Raw genomic sequence first — 19762 nt, 5'->3', positions numbered from 1 at the left:
ATTGATATTAATATTGATATTATTATAATCGCTGCTTAGTATTAAACAGTGGGAAGATGCTGTATAGACGGGGAGCTCAGCTTGGAGCTCTGAGATGACCTAGAGGGGTGGGATGGGGGGATGGGGGGAGGGAGGCTCCAGAGGGGGCAGATATACAGATATGCATGTAGCTGATTCACTTTGCTGTATAGCAAAACCTAACACAACACTGTAAAGCAATCATCCTTCAGTTAAAAAGAACACTGGCAAGCAGATGGCACAGAAAAGTCTTAGTTACAATGTTACACCTCCATTTACTGACACTAAATCTAACCCGGTCAAAGCCGTAGTCGGGCAATAAGTAAATAAATAGACACTGACAGGCCTGCCACGGGCCAGGCGCCTCACAGGCATGTACACTTCCTCCCCTGTAACCCCAGCAACCTTCTGAAGCATGAGCTTCTGTGTCCCAGAAAAGAAGCCTAAGCGCTGAGTCCAAACCCGGACCATCTTTGTACCCCGTGAAGCTATGCAACCACCTCTTGCTGCAGTCTCCTCCCCTAGGGGAGAGAATTATCACCGTACTCACCTGAATCCACTGGTTTTCAGTGCAGGATACAGAAACCACTCTAGGAATTTTAAGCAGAAAGGGATTTATCTCAAGGAATTAGATGACTTCCAATCGCTGTTAAGGGCTGAAGCAGCTGGCTGTAAACTGGGGCCCCAGGAATGGCTCCCTGAACAAAACAGGACTGACGAACGAGGGGAGTGGTCACATCCAAGCGGCCGCGGGAAGGACCGAGTTCGAGGGAGCGACAGGGCCGCTGCAACAGAACGCAGGCCGCAGCCGCTGCCACATGGTCAGGGACACCAGGCGATGCTACAGGCAAGGCTCATGTCTCGGTGACACCACTAGTCAGCGGGAAACAGCCCAAAGGGGGAAAGAAACGGTCTCCGCCTGACTCCTGCCTCCCGTCTTTCATAAATGGGACCTGATTCCTGCCGGGAGCCCCAGCTGCCAGCGACCAGGGAAACACACATGTTTAACTCTCAGGCTTCCCCAGGGCAGGAAGGTCCCCTAGGAGGATGAACAAGCCAGCCCACAGCAGCTAACACCCACCCTCTGCCTGAGTAGTTGAAGATCAAACCCAGAGGCCGCATGGAGGGGCTGAGAACGGCGCCCGGCGGGCCCTGCGCTCTGCCTGCTCCCCAGGCGCCAGGGGCTCCGGCCGCCATGTGTCTCTGGTTCCCGCTCACCTCCCTCATCAGAAAGCTAGGAGCAAACGTGTTCCTTAGCACTGCTCAGGTTGCCTTTCAAATGAACAAATCCCCAAAAGCCTAGACCAGTACAGGAACTAAAATTTCAGTTGCGCGTGTTCATGCCAAGTCACAGTGCCCACACACAGATTCAGTTCTCTTGGGCCAGTGGTTGCGAGCCTTTTCAGATGGCAGGCCTTTTCAAAAGAGCAACCTTGGTGAAGCCCAACAAAAGCAAGACAGTGGGCCCAGGAGCCCCAGGAGCCCGCATGCTCACACTGGGTGTGCGCTCCGCCCGGAGCTGCCCCTGCGTGACCTCGCTTCATCCCCACGCCCGCTCTTTACAAAGGGTACAGTCAACCCCGTCACCCAGCACGCTCTGGGGTCACAGAGGGTAACGAAGTTTCTGGAGGCCACAGCGGTCAAAAACGGCCGAGTGGAGGTTGAAACTGGCATCAGAGCAGCGCTGGCTCTCGCCCACCGACACCTCCTGTCTCCACCTTCGAGTCACGACTTGGTGCCAGGACAAACCACACACAGCGCACCACTGAGGAGCTCCCAGCCAGGTCGGGAAGCAGAGCAGAAAAACACATCATTACAGTCCTTTAAACCCAGCCAGGTGCCCCACGCCTCCCGGCAACCCACAGGCGGTTCCCTCCGCTCCACATGGGCACTTGGCGCACTCCTCTCATCCTTCGGATGCAGTGCCAGCATCTCTTCTAGGCAGGGGACGCTCCGATCCCCTCTCCTGAGAGCTTTACGAGGGGCTGTGCAAAAGGAGATGGACATGGTCAGAGCTAACCCCCACCTCCCAGACCAGAGCAGAGCCGTCGGCCCTGGGCCTCACAGACGCCCCAGCCCTGTCTCCGCAGAAGGCAAGTGTGTGGCCCGGCCCTCTTGCGGTGCTGCCAGCCCTCTAGAGGAAGGCTCTGACGTGCTCTGGGCTCAGAGGATCCCTTAACACCATCCCTCTCGTCTATACAAGATGAGGGGCCTGCTCAAAACATACCACAGCAGTGGAAGGCCACCAACACTTTATAATAACTTTAAGTGGAGTGAAAAAGCGAAAATCTTCCAGTCATGTCCAACTCTTTGTGACCCCATGAACTATACAGTCCGTGGAATTCTCCAGGCCAGAATATTGGAGTGGGTAGCCTTTCCCTTCTCCAGGGGATCTTCCCAACACAGTGACTGAACGGGGGTCTCCAGCATTACAGGTGGATTCTTTACCAAGTGAGCCACGAGAGAAGCCCAAGAACGCTGGAGTGGGTAGCCTATCCCTTCTCCAGCGGATCTTCCTGACCCAGGAATTGAACCGGGCTCTCCTGCATTGCAGGCAGACTCTTTACCAACTGAGCCACAAGAGAAGCCTTTAAATGAAGTAAATCTATTAAAATACTGAATCAATGAAAGTAATACTGTAAACCAACTACACTTTAATTAAAAGAATACATACAAAACATTAGTAAATTTCCCTCAAAGAAGCAGTTAAATACCAACATTTGCAGCACGCTAGCTCAGTGGTTCTCAACAGCTGGGTGATTTTGCCCACCTCCTACCCCGCCTGCCCTGGCCCTCTGGGGACACCCCCCACGGCTGAGGGTCTTTCTGGCGGCCACCCTGGAAAGGTGCTGCTGAAAACCAGCGAGGAGAGGCCAGCAGCTCAATGAACAAAGCAGGCTCCACCACAAAGACTCACCCCTCCCAGGGCGCCAGCAGAGCCAAAGTGGGGAAACCCCAATTCTTTCCATTAACGGACCAATCAAAGCAAAGCACAAACGTGGACGAGAACTACAGAGCGCGCCACAAAACGTATTTTTTAGAAATGATCATATTTATGCTAGCATCATTGATAACTTCTACTTAGAGAGTGCCAGAAGTGTCCTGGACGCTTTACCTATTCGACCTGTGAACCTGCCCAGGAGTTTTACGCCCCTGAAGGCGCAGAGAGGTGAAGTAACTTGGCAAGGTCATATTAAGTAGGAGAGCTCACACTGAACCCAGCAAACCTGACTCCTTTACCAGCACTCCTGACTTCAGCACCCCTGCCAACATGCACACGCACGCGCGCACACACACACACACACACACAGACACACACACACACATGCCAAGACCCGTGCTCCCGGCCCAGCTGTGTGTCCGTCTTCCCCGGGTGGCAGGGACTATCTCTAAGCTCAGGGTGGAGCCGGCACCAGAGGTACTCACTGCAGCCTATGTGAAGAAAGGGGCAAAGGCGCAGACGGGAGCTGGGCCCAGCTTCCGGGGGAGCGCTCCCCAGGAGTGCGCCCTCATCAGGCGGTCAGGGCGCCCACAGGTCAGCCCCCCCCACCTCTCCCCGAGTGCCCGGCTCCCTGAGCGCCTCCACGCCTGAGTCTCCTGACTGGCCTTCCCCCACACTGCCCGCGTCGCTGCCCACAAACGCTGTGGAGAGTGGACTCGGTGAGGAACAGGAGAGCAGGCGGCCCAGGCTCCAGCAGGGGAGAGTGGAGAAGCAGGATGACGCAGGGGCCTGGGCTGGGAACCACAGTGGCCCAGCTCCAGCCCCAGCCCTGCCTGCGACAAAAACGCACGCGGTCCACCGGCCTCTGAGCGCCGCTGTGGGCCAGCCCTCTCCGTAACCCACCTATAAAATGTTTAGTGGGTCCCAAATATTTTTGGCATAGAGCTGCCACCCTTTCTCCCCTCTGGGATTATAGGCTGAAACTCTTCTCTAACACTCAAGAGTCTAGCACAAAAAATTTGTGCTACAAATTTTGGGCTACTACATTCGGCCCATGACATCACACATCTTGACTCATCTGTCATTAATATTTCAAAGGTACTTAGTAACGGCTCCTAATTACAGTATCACAGTCCTCAAAAACAAGGGTAAGGAGACAAGAAGTAAGAAATAAAACAAAGAGGAGATGTCTGATTTCCGTGGCACAAAGCTGAGAAAGATTTTCAAGAAACCATCTGCAGTGACGGACGGCGTCTGCTCTCAAAGGAGAAGGGGCTCCAACACAGCAAGACGAAGGCAGCAAAGCATTTGCCGTCAGGACGCTCACATCAAGCAACAGACTCTTCCAAGTCTGCTCTGTCTGGGTCTGCACCGAGCCTCACACACGGGAGCCCACCGCGTCCCCCAGCCCAGCGGACGAGGCGGTCTCATCGTACCCACCATGGAGATGAAGAGACTGACGTGGAAAGCCAACAATGACGACGCAGGTGAGATGCACAAGGCGCACGTCAGTGACGTAACAGGCGCCTGTGCCAGGCACTCGCCACTGCCGTTTCAGAGACAAGAGAACTCAAGAGAGGTGAAGTAACTTGCTCAAGGTCACACAGCGATAACACAGGTGCGGGTCTGCTGAACTCCAAAGCTAAGCTCGTTCCTCCATGCTATTTCCCAGCAACCTCTATTTTCAAGCTAGGCTTCCCAAATCTGCCAAGAACCCCAGGGGATTCTAAAAACCCGTCTCCAAGGCATTTTCCCTGAGACTCTGATCCTGGAGACCTAGGCTGGGCCCTGAAGAGCCGTATTTAACAGGCGCCCAGATGGCATTCAGGCTTCCCTTGTGGCTCAGCTGGTAAAGACTCCGCCCGCAACGTAAGAGACCTGGGTTCGATCCCTTGGTTGGGAAGATCCCCTAGAGAAGGGAAAGGTTACCCACTCCAGTATTCTGGCCTGGAGAATTCCATGGCCTGTATAGTCTGTGGGGTCACAATGGGTTGGACATGACTGAGCGACTTTCACAGGTGGTATTCACAAACAGGGAAAGTTAGAAACTCTGATCTGAGCAAAGGAAATGGTGTGGCCACTCGAATCTGAACCACAGAGCAGTGTTTGAGGGGACCATGGGTGTCCCCAACAGTTCCTGGGCTCCTCCACTGAAGGCGATCATGGAGTCACCGAGGTCTGCAGCCGGGAATTCTCCTGGGGCTAGAGCAGTACACGTCGATGGGTGCATCATGGAGAAGAGGTGCCCCATGAAACCAGAGCCTATGTCAGGGAACCTTCTCACTCAGGACTGGACTCAGGCTCATGCAAAATGACCCCCACTTCGGCTGATGACACAGCTGAGGCAGCCATAAGTGGACGCGAGTGCCCACAGCCACAGAGGTCTCCAGCTGACTCCAGCCAGCACATCATGCCGTACTGAAGGGACACCCAGCACCACATGCCCAGCATGGGCTCCACGACAGACGTGCTCAAGGCAGCCAGGCCGACCCCAGAAGCAGGCCCAGCCGCCCGGCCCTGGCTCCTACCCTCCAGAGAGCCGCTGGCGAGCCTACGGCCACTCCGGGCCCGCTCTCCAGACCCCCCGGCACTTCCTCGCAGCGCTCCACAGTTTGGGAGCTTGTGCCTGCCTGTGTGACTGACTGAGTGTCCCCTCCCCACCACCGTCGGTCTGCAAGTCCCCCAGAGTAATGGCCGTGTTACTCCTGCATTCCCAGTCAGGAGCAGAGCCCAGGACACACACACAAGACGCATGCTGAACGTAAACGTGAGGCACAAGAGATGGGCAGACGCTTCAGGAGCTGGAGGAGAGCCACGGGGAGCCCGGCATCCCTGCTCAGCGCCCGGCTGGCGGGCCACTGTGGGGAAGGGGAGTGGGGTGCGCGGCCCGCTCCTAGCACAGGCGGGAACGTGGGTGGCTGCGGGGCGGTGATCCGCACACCTCAGCAGGAGGCCCAGGAACAGACGCAAACAAAGGAACTCGGCCATGCAGGAGTGCAGGGGACGCGCCCAGGGCCGCCCAGACATCCCAGCCCCCCATCACAGTAGCGGGGCCTGGGGCTGCTAACTCGATTATCACCCTCACCAGCACCTCCGCTTGGCCCAGGAAACTCCAGTTATCAGCCTGAAGGGCCCCTCGGAGGATAAGGCTGACAAAGGGTGCTGACTTAGTAACAATGGCCACTTACAGGCCACCCTCAGCCACAGCACGTCAGAGGCCGGCGGCCAGGAAGTGACAGGAGACCGCGTGAGCCAGGGCCTCAGGAGTGACAGCCAGCAGCGAGGGATCAGACCGCAGAATCGCCAACACGCCAGGCCTCCGCCGAGCCCACAGGATGCTGGGCTGCTGGGGACAGACGGCCTGATTATCTGTACAACAGCATCTGCCCAACGGGCAGGAAACATGCGACACGCTTCGGACGAACAGCAAGGCAAGGGTCTGAGCTGAACAGCCTGGCTCTGCTAGAGAGATGGAGACAGCGTTACCTGGTAAAGAAGTGACTGAACGGCCCCAGGAGCCTCAGCTTCCTCCCCTCCTCCGTCTCGCCAGCACAGTCCCGCTGGAGGTCACGGGTCTCCCTGGTGGAGCTCAAGGTGACGTCGGTGAACTGCGGGTCGTCGTCGTTCTCCAGGGTCACGATGGCACTGGAGCTGCTCGTGACCACGAGGTCCAAGATGTCCTCGTTGCTGACAGACAGCGTGGTGGACAGCTCCGTGCTGAGGCTGGACACGCTGCACACCGAGACATTGTCGCTGCGCTGCAGGGTCTGGGAGGCGGGGCTGTAGAGCTTCACCGAGTCGTAGCCTGTCCTGGGAAACGTGGAGGACTTGCGCACGCTCTGCTCCCGCTCGGCACCGGCGGGAGCCGGGGGCGCGTAGGAGGGCAGCAGGCAGGCACTCTGGCAGGCTCGCTCAGGGACGATCTCCGACTCAGATGGCTTCCTCCTCACGTGGACCACGCTGCAGGGGACAGGCTCCGGGTTGCCGATCTCGAGGGTAGGAATGCCCGAGTCCACCGATTGAAGGCTGTGCCGATCTTCTAAAGCACTGAGTTTCAGCTTGGGCCCATACTCGGGCAACGAGAGGGACCTGGGCGCCTTCAGAGTCAAGTGTTGCAGGTTCTGAATGTGGTTTCCTGGTCGACCGTCCAGAATGCCCATCAAGGCTACGCCATTTGTAGAGGTGGAAAGGTTTCCATCAGTCATCTTGGTCCAAGGAAAAACTAGGGGAAAAAAAACCCACAAAAATGGAAATTAAGACAGTGGATATAAAAGCCAAAGATGCAACTCCTCTGGAGTTCAAATGTTCTGATGCCCCCTTTTAAAAGAGGAATCCTTGAAAAATAAAACTTTAAAAAGCCCTACATACCAAAGTATGAATTCAGGACCAGACGCTAGCATGTTAACATACTACCATCACGATATTATAAAGTACCCCACCAATCACAACCGTGGGCCTCAGGCCAGCGCTGGGAGCAGGAGGGCCGTGCCCAGCAGAGCAAAGGGGTTTGGTTTTCCTTGCTTTCTAAAATGATAAACACGTGATACCTCTGTCAAAAGCATGTGAGTTCATAACCCACACACAAGTCAAGGTGCGACATATGTGGGCAGCATAAACATCAAGACGTCTCCATCAGGACAGAAAACAAGATGGGCCGCGAGCGCCAGGCGCAACGAGACGACCCGAGACACAGGTGAGCGGCGGCTCTCCACAGTGCTTCAGTCACCTCACTCGAGTCTCCAAGGCAGGGCATGTTATCCGCTTCCCCACGGACGAAACTGAGGCTCGGGTTCAGAAAAGCCTTCAGGGTCACGCTGTCACTTGGCGGCTCAGCTGGGATCTACAGGGCTGGCCCCAAACCAGCCACCCAGGGGACGAATGGCTCCGTTTGGGGCTATAAAACCCAGGTCAGAAGGCTGGTTCGATGAAGAAGGATAATCGATAAAAGAAAAAACTAAAGGCCACGAACCTGGAGAAACACCTGATGGGGAGAGTCCGAGCTGCTGGTGACACAGAGGCCCTGCCTACGGTTTCAGTCTCAGGTGGGGACGAGGGGGTGAGAGGCGCAGTCCTCACGGACTGAGAGCCTGGTGCGTTCCGCTGTGTTCCTTCCCACTGTCCTTTAAAATACTGAAAACTAAAGAAACCCGGTGGTGCATTTACATCTGATCCATGGAACAGAACAACATACAGAAGGGATCTCCGGACTCAGACATTCCTGGGTTCTAACCCCAACTCCACTAGACGGCTCGGGGGAATGAGAGAAAGTGCCGCGAGAAAGGCTTCAGCAGGCACCGACCACCGCCCCCCCGCCACCCCGAACTCCCACAAGCACTCTGCGGGCGGCTGCTATCATCAAACGGCAAGTTTTGAAGCCTGGCAGTGACACTGATAACCACTCCTTTTCGGGCGTTACTTTAGCTTCTGCAGTGAGCGTCCTGCTGCCCTTCAGGAAGCTGGCCGGGCCTCTCAATGTCAAGTCGGCAAAAGCACATTCATTAAAAGTAGACAACAGGGGAGGGGTGAGGCCCCTCGTCCCTAGAAACTGAAGGGGCCTGTCACGCAGCGCAGCACTGGAGCAAAGATAGAAATAAGGGGCAAAGTCAAAATGCACAGTTCAGGAACAGACCGAACTGTATATAAAACCTTGAAATGTGACCCAGTGGTAGGGAAGGATCATTTAACTGTGGTGTCGTACTAACTGGTTATCAGTTTTTCTTGGCAAGACGAAACCACATTGCACGACACCAAAATAAGACGGCAAACGAAAGGAGAGCGTAATACAAAAATGAGATCATAAAGGTGATCACGCTAAGTAAAGCGCTTCCCTAACCTACAGGGCTTCCCTAGGGGCTCAGACAGTAAGGAATCCGCCTGCAATGTGGGAGATCCAGGTTCAGTCCCCGGGTCAGGAAGATCCTCTGGAGAAGGAAATGGCAACCCACTCCAGCATTCCTGCCTGGAGAATCCCATGGACAGAGGAGCCTTGTGGGCTACAAGTCCATGGGATTACAAAGAGTCGGAGACGACTGAGCAACTAACACTTTCACTTTCAACCTACAGAGCAGAAAGGACCAAAAGGACCCGGGCATCAGCTCACCACACGGAACACATTTTAAATGCTCTGCAGTTCACGCTGCCCTGAATTCCCGGGGCTGCAGTTCCTACCCTGAGGCCCCAGCCACGAGTTCCTCCCAGGCAAAGTGAAAGTGAAGTCGCTCAGTCGTGTCCGACTCTCTGCGACCCGAGGCCTGTAGGCCACCAGGCTCCTGTGTCCATAGGATTTCCCATGCAAGAATATTGCAGTGGGTTGCCATTTCCTTCTCCAGGGGATCTTCCCAACCCAGGGATCGAACCCGGGTCTCCCGCATTGCAGGCAGACGCTTTAACCTCTGAGCCACCAGGGAAGCCCTCCCAGGCAAGGCCAGGGCAAACTGTCCCTGGAACCCTGACTTGGCAAAACTCCCAAACTGAACTACGCTGTCAAGCCACAACATTCACAGCAGGAAGGCAAACCTGTGTACAAACTTTTAAAGTTCTAAAACAAATTCTAATTAAAAGGAAAATATAGCAAGAAACATTTTTAGCACATAGTTAAGAGCTAATCTTGGGCAGTGGCAAAGGTGATAGGAATTATCCAGACACCATCAACATTCCAACAGGTCAAACTGACAAAAAAAACCCATAAACACAAAAGGCCATACAGTCAGCAGAGCGGAGACCCTCTGGCAGGCCAGTGGAAACCCTCCTGACTTGCCAGTGCGGGAGACACTTAACCTTTCTGAGAATCAACTCCCCTCCAGCCCAGGAGTAAAATGGGGCAACAGCATGAAACTCACGGGCAGGCCTCTGAGCGAGGGGAGCCTCTGACGTGGCAGGCGCCCTCTACTTCAGCCACAGGCACAGTGGACACGCACGGAGGGGACGGATTTAAACTGGCATTTTGACACCAGAATAGACAGGAACAGGAACAAGTGTGCTAAGGGAACCCAAGGCCCCCTGCTCCTCCGCTGCGAAGACAGAAGCCCAGGGAAGAGAAGAACAGGTGGGATGGAGTTCGAAGCCACTTGGCCATGGCCCGTCCCACAGCCTCGGGCTCGGGGCCACCAGGAGCAGCCCCAGGGCCCCTTCTAAGAAGGAGCTGAGGGGCCTCTAAGGCTCCAAGGGTTCCAGGTCCAGTTTCAGTTCCTGAAACCTGGGAAACAGCCTCAGAGAACAGACTCTGGAAAAAGAAGCTTAAAAGGGGAAAAAGTCCTTCCGCTTGCAACATCCTCTAAGACCGAACTCTGCGAGGGCCAAGCCACCCGCCCTCAAGCACTTCCACCGGGGGCGGCCAGAGCACAAAGCGAAGCCGGCCTCCCGACCGGCCCGCATAGGGGGCAGCACAAAGAAAGGGCGTGCTTCCGAGCAAGGCAGCGGCGTGGACGCTGGAAGGCAGCCAGCAGGCAGCTGCCCACGGCTGGCCTCCAAGTCACACGTTTTCTCAAGACAGAGGAAGCCTCGACTCTGCGGGCTGGTGCCGGACCCCCAGGACCCGCCTGTCCCCCGCCAGCCCCGCCAGTCTCGGGCCATCAGCACGCCTCTCTCAACACCCACTGCCCTGGGGACTCTGTCTCCTACTCAGCCACCAGCGCCCCAGGGGTTGGTGTCCCCGGGACGGAGCACGCCCCCAAGGCAGCTCCTCTGAGAAGCCTTCCCCGCCCCCAGGAAGCTGTGGGCCCTCCTCTCTCCGGGGCTCCTTGTGGCTGCACCCCACCTTCAGCAGTTCTGGGGTCCCCTCCCCGGGCTCCCGAGCTGCAGGCAAGGCACCTGGATGTCGATGCCTGGGCAAACGCCTCCAACGGTGAAGAATGAGAAAACCTGTCTGCTGAATTAAGTATTCCCGACGACTAGATTCTAGCTGCGGGGGGTGTCAGGGGCCGTCCATCCAAGAAACCTCTGTTGGGAGCTGGGTTGTGTTTCCACAACAAGGTGGGCAGGGGAGCTCACGGAAGAGAAGCAAATGCAACCACACTCTCCCGGCAAAGTGTGTGGATGGCAGACCCAGCCCGTGGGCCATGACCATCCTGCGCGCCACGTCGCCTGCTAGACTAGACGGCAAGGGTTGACACATTCGACCTTTGACGGCTCAGGACAGCAAAACAAAATTTCCCTCCGCGCCCTTTCCCAAAGTCACACATGACCGCTCGTGCTGCGGGCATCATAGCATGCGACCTGGGCTCTCGGCGTCCCCGGGCACAGCCTGGCACCAGAGGCCAGTTTGACCATGAGCAGCCATCACCGCCCGAGGCACAGAAACACACGTGCCGTCAAGCACAGGTAAGAGGAAGGCTTTTTATTCCAGGCGGCTGCCGGAGTTTTATTTACCTGCCAGAAACTGAGTTGTGAAGGAAACAAAGAGGCAAAGGGCCGCCCTGAGAGGCTGGAACGATCTCGCTCCGCCAGGGGCCCACCTTTAGTTTAACACAGGTCAAGACAGTGGACAGCAGCTCTGCCACCAGAGACTGGGAACGAGGCTTTGGAAGACAAGCCCGGCTCGAAGCAACAATTTAATTTTCTCCTCCTTACAAAGTAACAGGACTCAAACCAACTCTTCATAAATACAAAAAAAAAAAAAAGAAACAGTTCATGAAACCACAGCTAAGTGATTTAGTTATATCCCCAGGGGGAAAAAAAAAAGCCCACCCCGGGCGGCCTCGGGCAGAAGCCGCTCTGCCCGTCCATGCACACATCCTCTGCGCTTGTCCCCGTGGCTCCTTCCCGTCTACGGGGCGTGAGCCACACGCGGCCTCCTGTACCGCCTCCTCTCCGGATACCGCAGGGGAGAGCGGCCCCCTCACGCTCCCATCCCACGGGGACGGCGCTGCATCCCCGACCCTCCAGGGAGGGTGCACTCCCCTTCGCTGCCAAGCCTCCCACCAACCCAGCCCTGCCTCCTATTTCTGTGCCTTCCGCTTAAGAGTTGGGCGCACAGAGCTCCTTTTTGTCAGCCATGGTCTACAGGCACATCTGTCACAGATCTGAAGTTTCAGGAGGGCAGGCACTAGGCCTGCAAGTCCGGACAGCACCAGCTGTTGCTGTTGAGTCACTCAGTCACGTCTGAGTCTCTGCGGCCCCATGGTCTGCAGCCCGCTGGGCTCCTCTGTCCGTGGGGATTCTCTAGGCAAGAATACTGGAGTGGGTTGCCATGTCCTGCTCCAGGGGATGGATCTTCCCGACCCAGAGCATCACCATAAAACTACAATCTCATGAGCACCAGGCACTGTTGGAGGCTCTTGACACACCAGTCTGTTCTAGGGCCCTCAACAGTCCTCTGCCAGGCACTAACCCCACTGCATAGAGGAGGAAACTGAGGCACAGAGCCCACCCACGTGTCCTCTTGGATGCGGCAGCACCTGGGGCTTGAGCCCAAGTCTGCGACCCCGCAGCCCCTCGGTAAGCTCTGCTCCTTGCAGCCCTCATGCAGACATGGAGCACCTCCTCAAATCCTCACCGCTCCAGCAAAAGAGCAGGATTTCACAGATGGGAACGACGACACAGCTTGCTGAGTCAGATGTGGCCACCTGCCCGAAGTTTCACATGCAGGGCCCCCCGACACTCCTATCTCCAACGCCCCGTCACCCTTCTGAAGGCCTCTCCGGGGTCCTTCATGTCTCCCGGGGAGGATTCTGGTGGGACCACCAGGCTCCCCACAGGAGTGGCTCCCCGAGGCCTTCCCCTCGAGCCTGGATGTAACATCAGGGAGAACCCACTGACATCTCCCATGAGAATCAGGCTGTTTGGGACTTCTTGGTGGCCCAGTGGTTAAGAATCCACTTGCCAATGCAGGGGACATGGGTTCAATCCGTAGTCTGGGAGCTAAAATCCAACGCTGCAGGGCAACGAAGCCCACGCACCGCAACTACCGAGCCCATGCACCCCAGAACCTGTATCCCGCAACAAGAAAATCCACTGCAATGAGAAGTCCATGCCCCGCAACTAGAGAGAAGCCCCCACTCGCCACAACTAGAGAAAGCCCACGCGTAGCGACAAAAACCCAGCACAGCCATAAATAAATAAAATTTTTAAAAATATGTATTTTAAAATAAAAAAAAAGAACCAGATTGTTCTGTAAAGGGTTCCCAAGCATCAACCGCTGTGAGTGCCTTTCTCTTTTTAATTCAAACCCTGGCTTAGCCAGAAAGGAGCCTGAAAAGAAAGGCGCAGGCCATTCGGGACCTCAAGGGCCTCAGCAGGAGCAGCTACCCTGAGCAGCTGCCTCCGCGCACCAGTGCGAGCTGCGTGTGGGGCGCCGAGTCCAGGTCTACGCCCGCTGTCTGTGTGCTCTCTGCTGCCTCCACAGCACCCCCGGGGCCGAGGACACCATCGTCACCATCTCATGCTCTCTGCTGCCTCCACAGCACCCCCGGGGCCGAGGACACCATCGTCACCATCTCACAGGCAAGACCAAGGCCCCGACAGGATGCAGGTGGAGTGGTCCTGCTCTGACCCGGATCTGGACCTGACTGGATCCAGATCTCACCTGGATCTGACTCTAGGGTGCTTAGTACTGTCTCCACTGCTGCACAAGCAAGCCGAAAACAATGGAGGAACGTGCATTACACAGGATGGGCAAGTCGGGACTTCCCTGGTGGTCCAGTGGTTAAGACTCCATGCTTCTACTGTGGGAATCATGGGTTCAATCCCTGGTCAGGGAACTAAAATCCCGCATGCCAAGACGTGAAGCCAAAACACACACAGACACACACACCGACACACACACACAGAACCTGAAAGGCAACTAGAAAAGCAGTTTGTTATTCAAATAAGTTACTCTTCAGGAATAAAAACAACCGTAAAAAAGAATTTTCTAGAAGCCCGATGTATTTCTCTGAAGAGTGAATGGCAACTCTGAGGCACCTGGAACTCAACACAATGGAGGTTAGTAAGTTTCCATCCAGCAGCAAATCAGGCGGAAATTGGTGTTAAACTGTTGAGGCTCCCCAAAGGCTCCTTCCCAACCCTAAAAAACAGATATTTCACTTAAACTGTCCAAAGGTAGTTGGGCTTAAAAGGCACAGGTGGGACATTTTAGATCAAAGGCGCTCGGTGCACAGGGCGGTTGCCCCACCAGCCCAGAACGTTTCAGTTCCCTACAGTGATTTACCAAAACTAACCCTCATAAGGACCTGTACAGTGACTGATAAGGACCTGTACAGTGACCGAGAGGCAACTGACGGCTTAGGGAGACAGCACGCAGCAAGGCCAGCCCCGTGTACGATCTTAATTATTAATATGGTAAACAATTTACTGAACATTTGCCACAGACCAAACATATCAGGGGGCTTCCCTTGTGGCTCAGCTGGTAAAGAATCTGCCTGCAATGCGGGAGGCCTGGGTTTGATCCTTGGGTTGGGAAGATCCCCTGGAGAAGGGAAAGGCTACCACTCCAGGATTCTAGCCTGGAGAATTCCATGGACTCTACAGTCCATGGGGTCGCAAAGAGTTGGAACGACTGAGTGACTTTCACACACATATACATACACATATTAGGAGCTGCTGCATTCTCTAATCATCACAAGCCTATCAAGTACACCGCAGAAACTGAGCTCCAGAGAGGCTGAGTGACTCACCCAAAGTCACACAGCAAGGGAACAGGATGCAAACCAGGTTCTGACGTCAAACCCCTTACCTGGCTTGCTGGAGTGCTTAAGAATACAGATCCTAAACGCTGTGATAATAGAAAATAAACCCAACAATATTTAGACTTTTCTGTGTACTTCCACAGAAAGTTTCAAAAAGAAAATATGCGAGGGGTAAAGATAACGCAGGTTCTGGAGGTACACTGCCTAGGTTTGAGTTCTGGCTCCTCCACTTAGCAGCTGTGTGATCCTGGATTAGTCTAACTTCTCTGTGCCTTAATTTCCACCTAGTAAGAGGTGGACGACAACAGACCCTATCTCATTAGGCAGTTGACAAGGTGGGAGGCGAAGAAATCCACATAAAGCCTTTAGAATCAAGCCTTAGAAGACGCCTGCTGATGTTACTCTTCCTTGGGCACCCAGCTCAGGCCCACTATTTTAGCAACTTATTTGCATAAACAAGCCCAGACATAGCCAGTCTGCATGGCCTCACTCTACACCTTCCGGCTGTCACCAACATCCTCCTCGCACCTTTGCTTCGGGCACTGACTGAGCCTAGCTCTCAGCTTCCCCACCTGTCCAATGAGGCGATTAGCCCAGCCAGTCTATCTGAGGTCCTCCCAACCTGACAGTCTAGAAGTCTAAACCCAGGCCTTAGAAACTTTATACCCTCTCTGAAACAAACATGGACAGACAACACGTACCCACGTGCCTAAAATCCTCTCTCCCGTATTGTGTATAAACGCCTGTTAAGATGACAAATCTTCTCTGAGGTCTCAAAGCTCCACCGGCACCCACGACATGCGGGGCATGCATCCCCAGTGCTAAGGGTGGGGACACGGCGGTCAGAAGCTCTGACCAAGGAAGGACAGATTCCAAAATAAGCTGTTGCTCTGACAAGCTGAATCCACTCCATAGAGGTCTTCAGCAGAGCACAAGCAACGGCAAGCGGAGGGAAGATGGACAGGCATTCGGCCGCTGGACAGAGGGGAGAAGGGCAGTGATGGTGGGGGGGGCGATGGAGGAGTGGAGGGGTGAGAAGCAGAAGAGAGGGTGCTGAGGGGAAGGGCAGGGACCAGTGGAGGCCGGGTGAGGCGGTGCTGATGCAGAACGTGAGAGGAGCACTAGGGGCAGATTGCAAAAACTCAGCTTCACAAGCCCAGAGTAAGCCCAGCCCAGCAGCGCTGAGCAGGGACCTGCCAGGACTTGCTGGGACCACGAAGGACATTAAGTGAGCAGCGTCTGGCCCCGAGACCTCACTATTTGAATCTCATCCGTGCCTCTCTCCAGCTGTCCAGCTGCATGACCCCGAACCAGTTGCTGTACCTCTCTTGATGTTTCCCAAAGGGTGTACTCACTCAACAGCCATGAGTCCCAAGGACACGGGCAGGTTCTCACCAGGGCTGGAAATCAGGGGCTGGGAGTCCACAGTCTCAAGGGATCAAACATACCACAACCAAGACAGGAGTAAGACAGTCTTGGTTGGGGGAAGAGGGGGCGGGTTGAGGGAGGAGCACCCCAGTTAAGAGGGGAGGTGTGAAGTTGAGAAGAAATCATAGGCAAACATGAGACCCAGTTGGTCCTGGCCAGATAAACCGAGCAGGAGGAAGCAACGGCTGTAAGGTGTGCCTGGTCCATGCCAGGGACCTCACCGAGGCCAGCAGCAACCACCCTCTACAAAGGCAGCCAGGACAACAGGGTGAGGTGCCCACATCCGCCGGACACGGGCCCCCTCCACCACCAGTCTGGGCACACGCGGCAGCGCCCGGGAGCCTGCCGCACAGGGAACGTCCCAAAGCTTCCACATGCACGCTGGAGCACACGGTGCCTCAGCAGTCTGGAAACAGACGTGGTCTCCAGGGGCCAGGCAAGGAGGCCTTCCAACTACCCGCGGCCCAGCCCGCCGCTTGCTGGGGGGGCCGCCCCCACCCCCTCCTCGCCCCCCACCCTCAGAATGACGGTCGCTGCGGTGGGATGCAGCCCCGGTCCTGGTCTGAGGCTGGGGGCTGCAGCCCAAGGGCGCGGGTCTCCGAAGAAAAAGGGAGTCCCTGGCCTGGGCAACGGGGATCCCAAGAGAATGGGGGGAGGACAAGGACATGAGAAGCAAGGGGGCGGAAACTCCGAGGTGGAGAGGGTTCGGGGGTGGGGGTGCTCCGAGGTGGACGGGGCCCCGGGGCTCAGGGACCCTGAGGTGGCGGGATCCCGAGGCTCAGGGACTCTGAGATGGAGGGGGTCCCGGGGCTCTCGCGGGTCGGGGGAGCGGTTCCGCGCGCCGAGCCGGCTCCTCTCCCGCCCCGGAGCTCCGCGCGTCTGAGGGTGAAAACTTTCCGTCAAGTTCCGGAAACGGTGCGGTTAGGGGCGCGCGTCTCACGAAGGAGCGGAGCTCCCCGCGCCCCACGCACTCCCCCGGGCGCGGGAAAGAGCGGTGATCGCGCGGCGGCGAGGGGGTAGGCCAGGCAGGACGCGCCCCGCCGCGCCTCAGGGCCGCCGCCTCCCCGCTCCGGCCGACGCGGCAGCAGGTGGCAGCGGCCCCGCGCGCGGCCCGGCCCCTTCCCTCCCTCGTGGCCCGGCTCCCGCCGCAGGCCCTCAGTACCGGAGTCAGCGTGGCTCCGACGCCATCCCCGGGGCCCGCGGGCCCGCAGCCCAGGCCCCGCGGGACCCGCAACGTGCGCGGCGAAGACGCTGGGCGCTGCAGGCAGCGAGCCGACCAGGCAGGTGCCGGCAAGGAGCCCGCGGCCAACGGCGGCGCGCGCCCTCGCCCCGCCCCGCGCGCCCTCGCCCCGCCCCGCGCGCCCTCGCCCCGCCCCGCGCGCCCTCGCCCCGCCCCCTGCCGGCACAGCCGCTCTTCCGCCCGGGCTGCCGCCCCACCCCCGCCGCGCCGCCGCTGCTCCTTAAGCTCGACGCTCGTCCCTCTGCCCCTTCCCCGGCCCGGTTGCCCGCTCTCCACAGGCCCCGGGACGGCATTACCCGCCCTTTTCTCTCCCGAAGGCCAAGAGGAGCCGCGAGGGGTGGCCTGAGGGGATCTTCATGCCCGCAGAGCCCCCGTGGACACCCACCAGGGGGCCTCCTTACCTGGTCGGCTCCACCCGCGGCCATCTTGGAAATGGGAAGCGGCTGGGAGGGGGAAGGGGCACGAGCGGGCAGCGACCAGGCGTGGGGAGCCGAGCGGCGGAGCGCATCGATGGGTGGCCCTGCCCACCCCCGGGCAGGTGTGTGGGAGAGGAAGGTGCCGCCCCTCACCTGGCAGCAAGCTGGAGGCCAGGTGGGCAATATCAGAGCTCGGTCCCGGGACTTGGAGCCTTGAGCCTTCCCGGCCGGGCCTTGTCCCTTCATCCGTAAAACGGGCTTTTCTGATAGTTCCCTTATTGAGCCGGTAGACAGGGCACAGCGCCGCGCCTCCCCAAACTTGTCTGCACTTCTCTATCACCTGCAGATCTTTGAAAATTTTAAAGGCTAGGCCACGCCTCAGACCAACTAAATCACAGTCTCTGGAGGTAAGATACGGTTTTGGAAGCTGCGTAATGTGCAGACAAGTTTAGGAACCGCTGGCCTAGTGTTCATTGCATTATTTCCGTCAGTATTGCAGAATCTAGAGACACGGTCTGTGATCAAAACCGTCACGCAGGACTTCCCTGGCGGTGCAGTGCTTAAGCCGCTTTCACTGCAGTGGCACGGGTCCCTGGTAGGGCTTCCACATGCAGGCGCCCTCCCCCGACACCCCCCCCCCCCAAAAAAAAACACAGGTGGTAGAGAGTGGACAAACCTAGAGTATTACAAAGCAGAGACATTACTTTGCCAACAAAGGTCCATCTAGTCAAAGCTATGGTATTTCCAGTAGTCATGTATGGATATGAGAGTTGGACAAGAAGGCTGAGCACTGAATTGATGCTTTCGAACTGTGGTGCTGGAGAAGATCTTGAGTCCCTTGGACTGTAAGGAGATCAAGCCAGTCCATCCTAAAGGAAATCAATCCTGAATATTCATGGGAAGGACTGATGCTGAAGCTGAAGCTCCAATACTTTGGCCACCTGATGCAAAGAGCTGACTCATTAGAAAAGACCCTGATTTGGGGAAAGACTGAAGGCAGGAGATGGGGGTGACAGAGGAGATGGTCGGATGGCATCACTGGCTCAATGAACAGGAGTTTGAGCAAGCTCTAGGAGATGGTGAAGGACAGGGGAGCCTGGCGTGCTGCAGTCCATGGGGTTGCGAAGATTTGGACACATCTGAGCAACTGAACAACAAAGATGAAAGATGAAGTCGCCTGCCCAAGGTCCAGGGCTGGTCAGTAGCTGAGAGAAGTCGGAGGCCAGATGCCCCGCCTCTAGGATCATGCAAAGCCCCGGAATAAGAGAGCTCTTGTTCGCTAGTTATTGACCCATTCCTCATTGTCCTCCAAGAATGTGGGCTGCCTGAGCCAAAATGGGCTTATCTTGTTTACTGGTATGTTCCCTGAGCCTAAAAGACTCCAGAGATTGGGAGCTGGAAGGCCTGGCTTCCAAGCGAGGCTTGGCGCCTGACTGCCAGGAGCGCTGAGGATCACCCCAGGCAGAAGTACCGGAGGAGAAACCTCAGAGGGACAGGAAGGGTGACCTGTCCATCGGAACACCTGGAGGCGTACAGTGAAGATTGCTTTTGGCTGTAGTCAATAGTGCTGGTCCTGAGAAGCCCAGGCTTGTTTCCCCTGCCGGGGTCATAGCTCTAAAAACTCCGCGCCTGCAGTCATGACGGCAGGAGGAGTGAGAGCTTCAAAAAGGAAATCTGTTAAAAGAATACATTAACACCCTTCACAGTGCTTAGGGCATAATAGAAGCTTTATAAATGGTTGCATTTCTGGATGTTTTAAGGAAAGCTAATACCAGGGCTCCTCCAAAGCCCAGTGTCCCCTCCCGAGCTTATTTTAAGAAAACACTACCAGAGAACTACCGACTTGCTTTGGGCCTGACTTAATCCCCAATTTAATACCTCAGATTAATAAATCTGCTTTTACAGTGTTCTATGCGACTCTCCAAATTCCTACCTGCCCTCATTCTCAGTCTTAGGGTTTTGAAAGCTCGCAACGACAGAAACCATTGTTCTAAATCCAGAGCCAAGAAAGTTGTTTGTGGTCCACGGACTTGTGTTGGGCGCCCTCTGTTGCCTGCTCCTCCCTCTCTTGCCACCCTGCGGCCACCCACTCCAG

General features: G+C 56.4%; 1 protein-coding gene across 4 annotated transcripts in view; it reads right to left on the bottom strand.

Moving 5' to 3' along the window:
• TBC1D14 (TBC1 domain family member 14) overlaps window positions 1–17706 on the bottom strand; it is a 110018-nt gene extending 92312 nt beyond the window's left edge. For 2 of the 4 annotated variants that reach the window (XM_070791866.1, XM_019963262.2), the window contains exons 1-2: window positions 17174–17328; window positions 6446–7181 (exon numbers count right to left, since the gene is read on the bottom strand). In XM_070791866.1, coding sequence (XP_070647967.1) covers window positions 6446–7164 — 719 coding nt within the window. In that variant the 5' untranslated portion in view covers window positions 7165–7181; window positions 17174–17328. Of the gene's footprint in view, window positions 1–6445; window positions 7182–17173; window positions 17329–17652 lie in introns of those variants that run through there. The other 2 variants (XR_011567284.1, XM_070791865.1) reach the window with 2 other exon arrangements.
• Window positions 17707–19762: the final 2056 nt, after the last annotated feature.

This window comes from Bos indicus, chromosome 6 (genome assembly GCF_029378745.1).
Source record: "Bos indicus isolate NIAB-ARS_2022 breed Sahiwal x Tharparkar chromosome 6, NIAB-ARS_B.indTharparkar_mat_pri_1.0, whole genome shotgun sequence".
In the NCBI taxonomy this organism is placed as follows: domain Eukaryota; kingdom Metazoa; phylum Chordata; class Mammalia; order Artiodactyla; family Bovidae; genus Bos; species Bos indicus.
The sequence above is the reverse complement of the archived record's forward strand: the minus strand, read 5'-3'. Positions and strand labels throughout refer to the sequence as shown.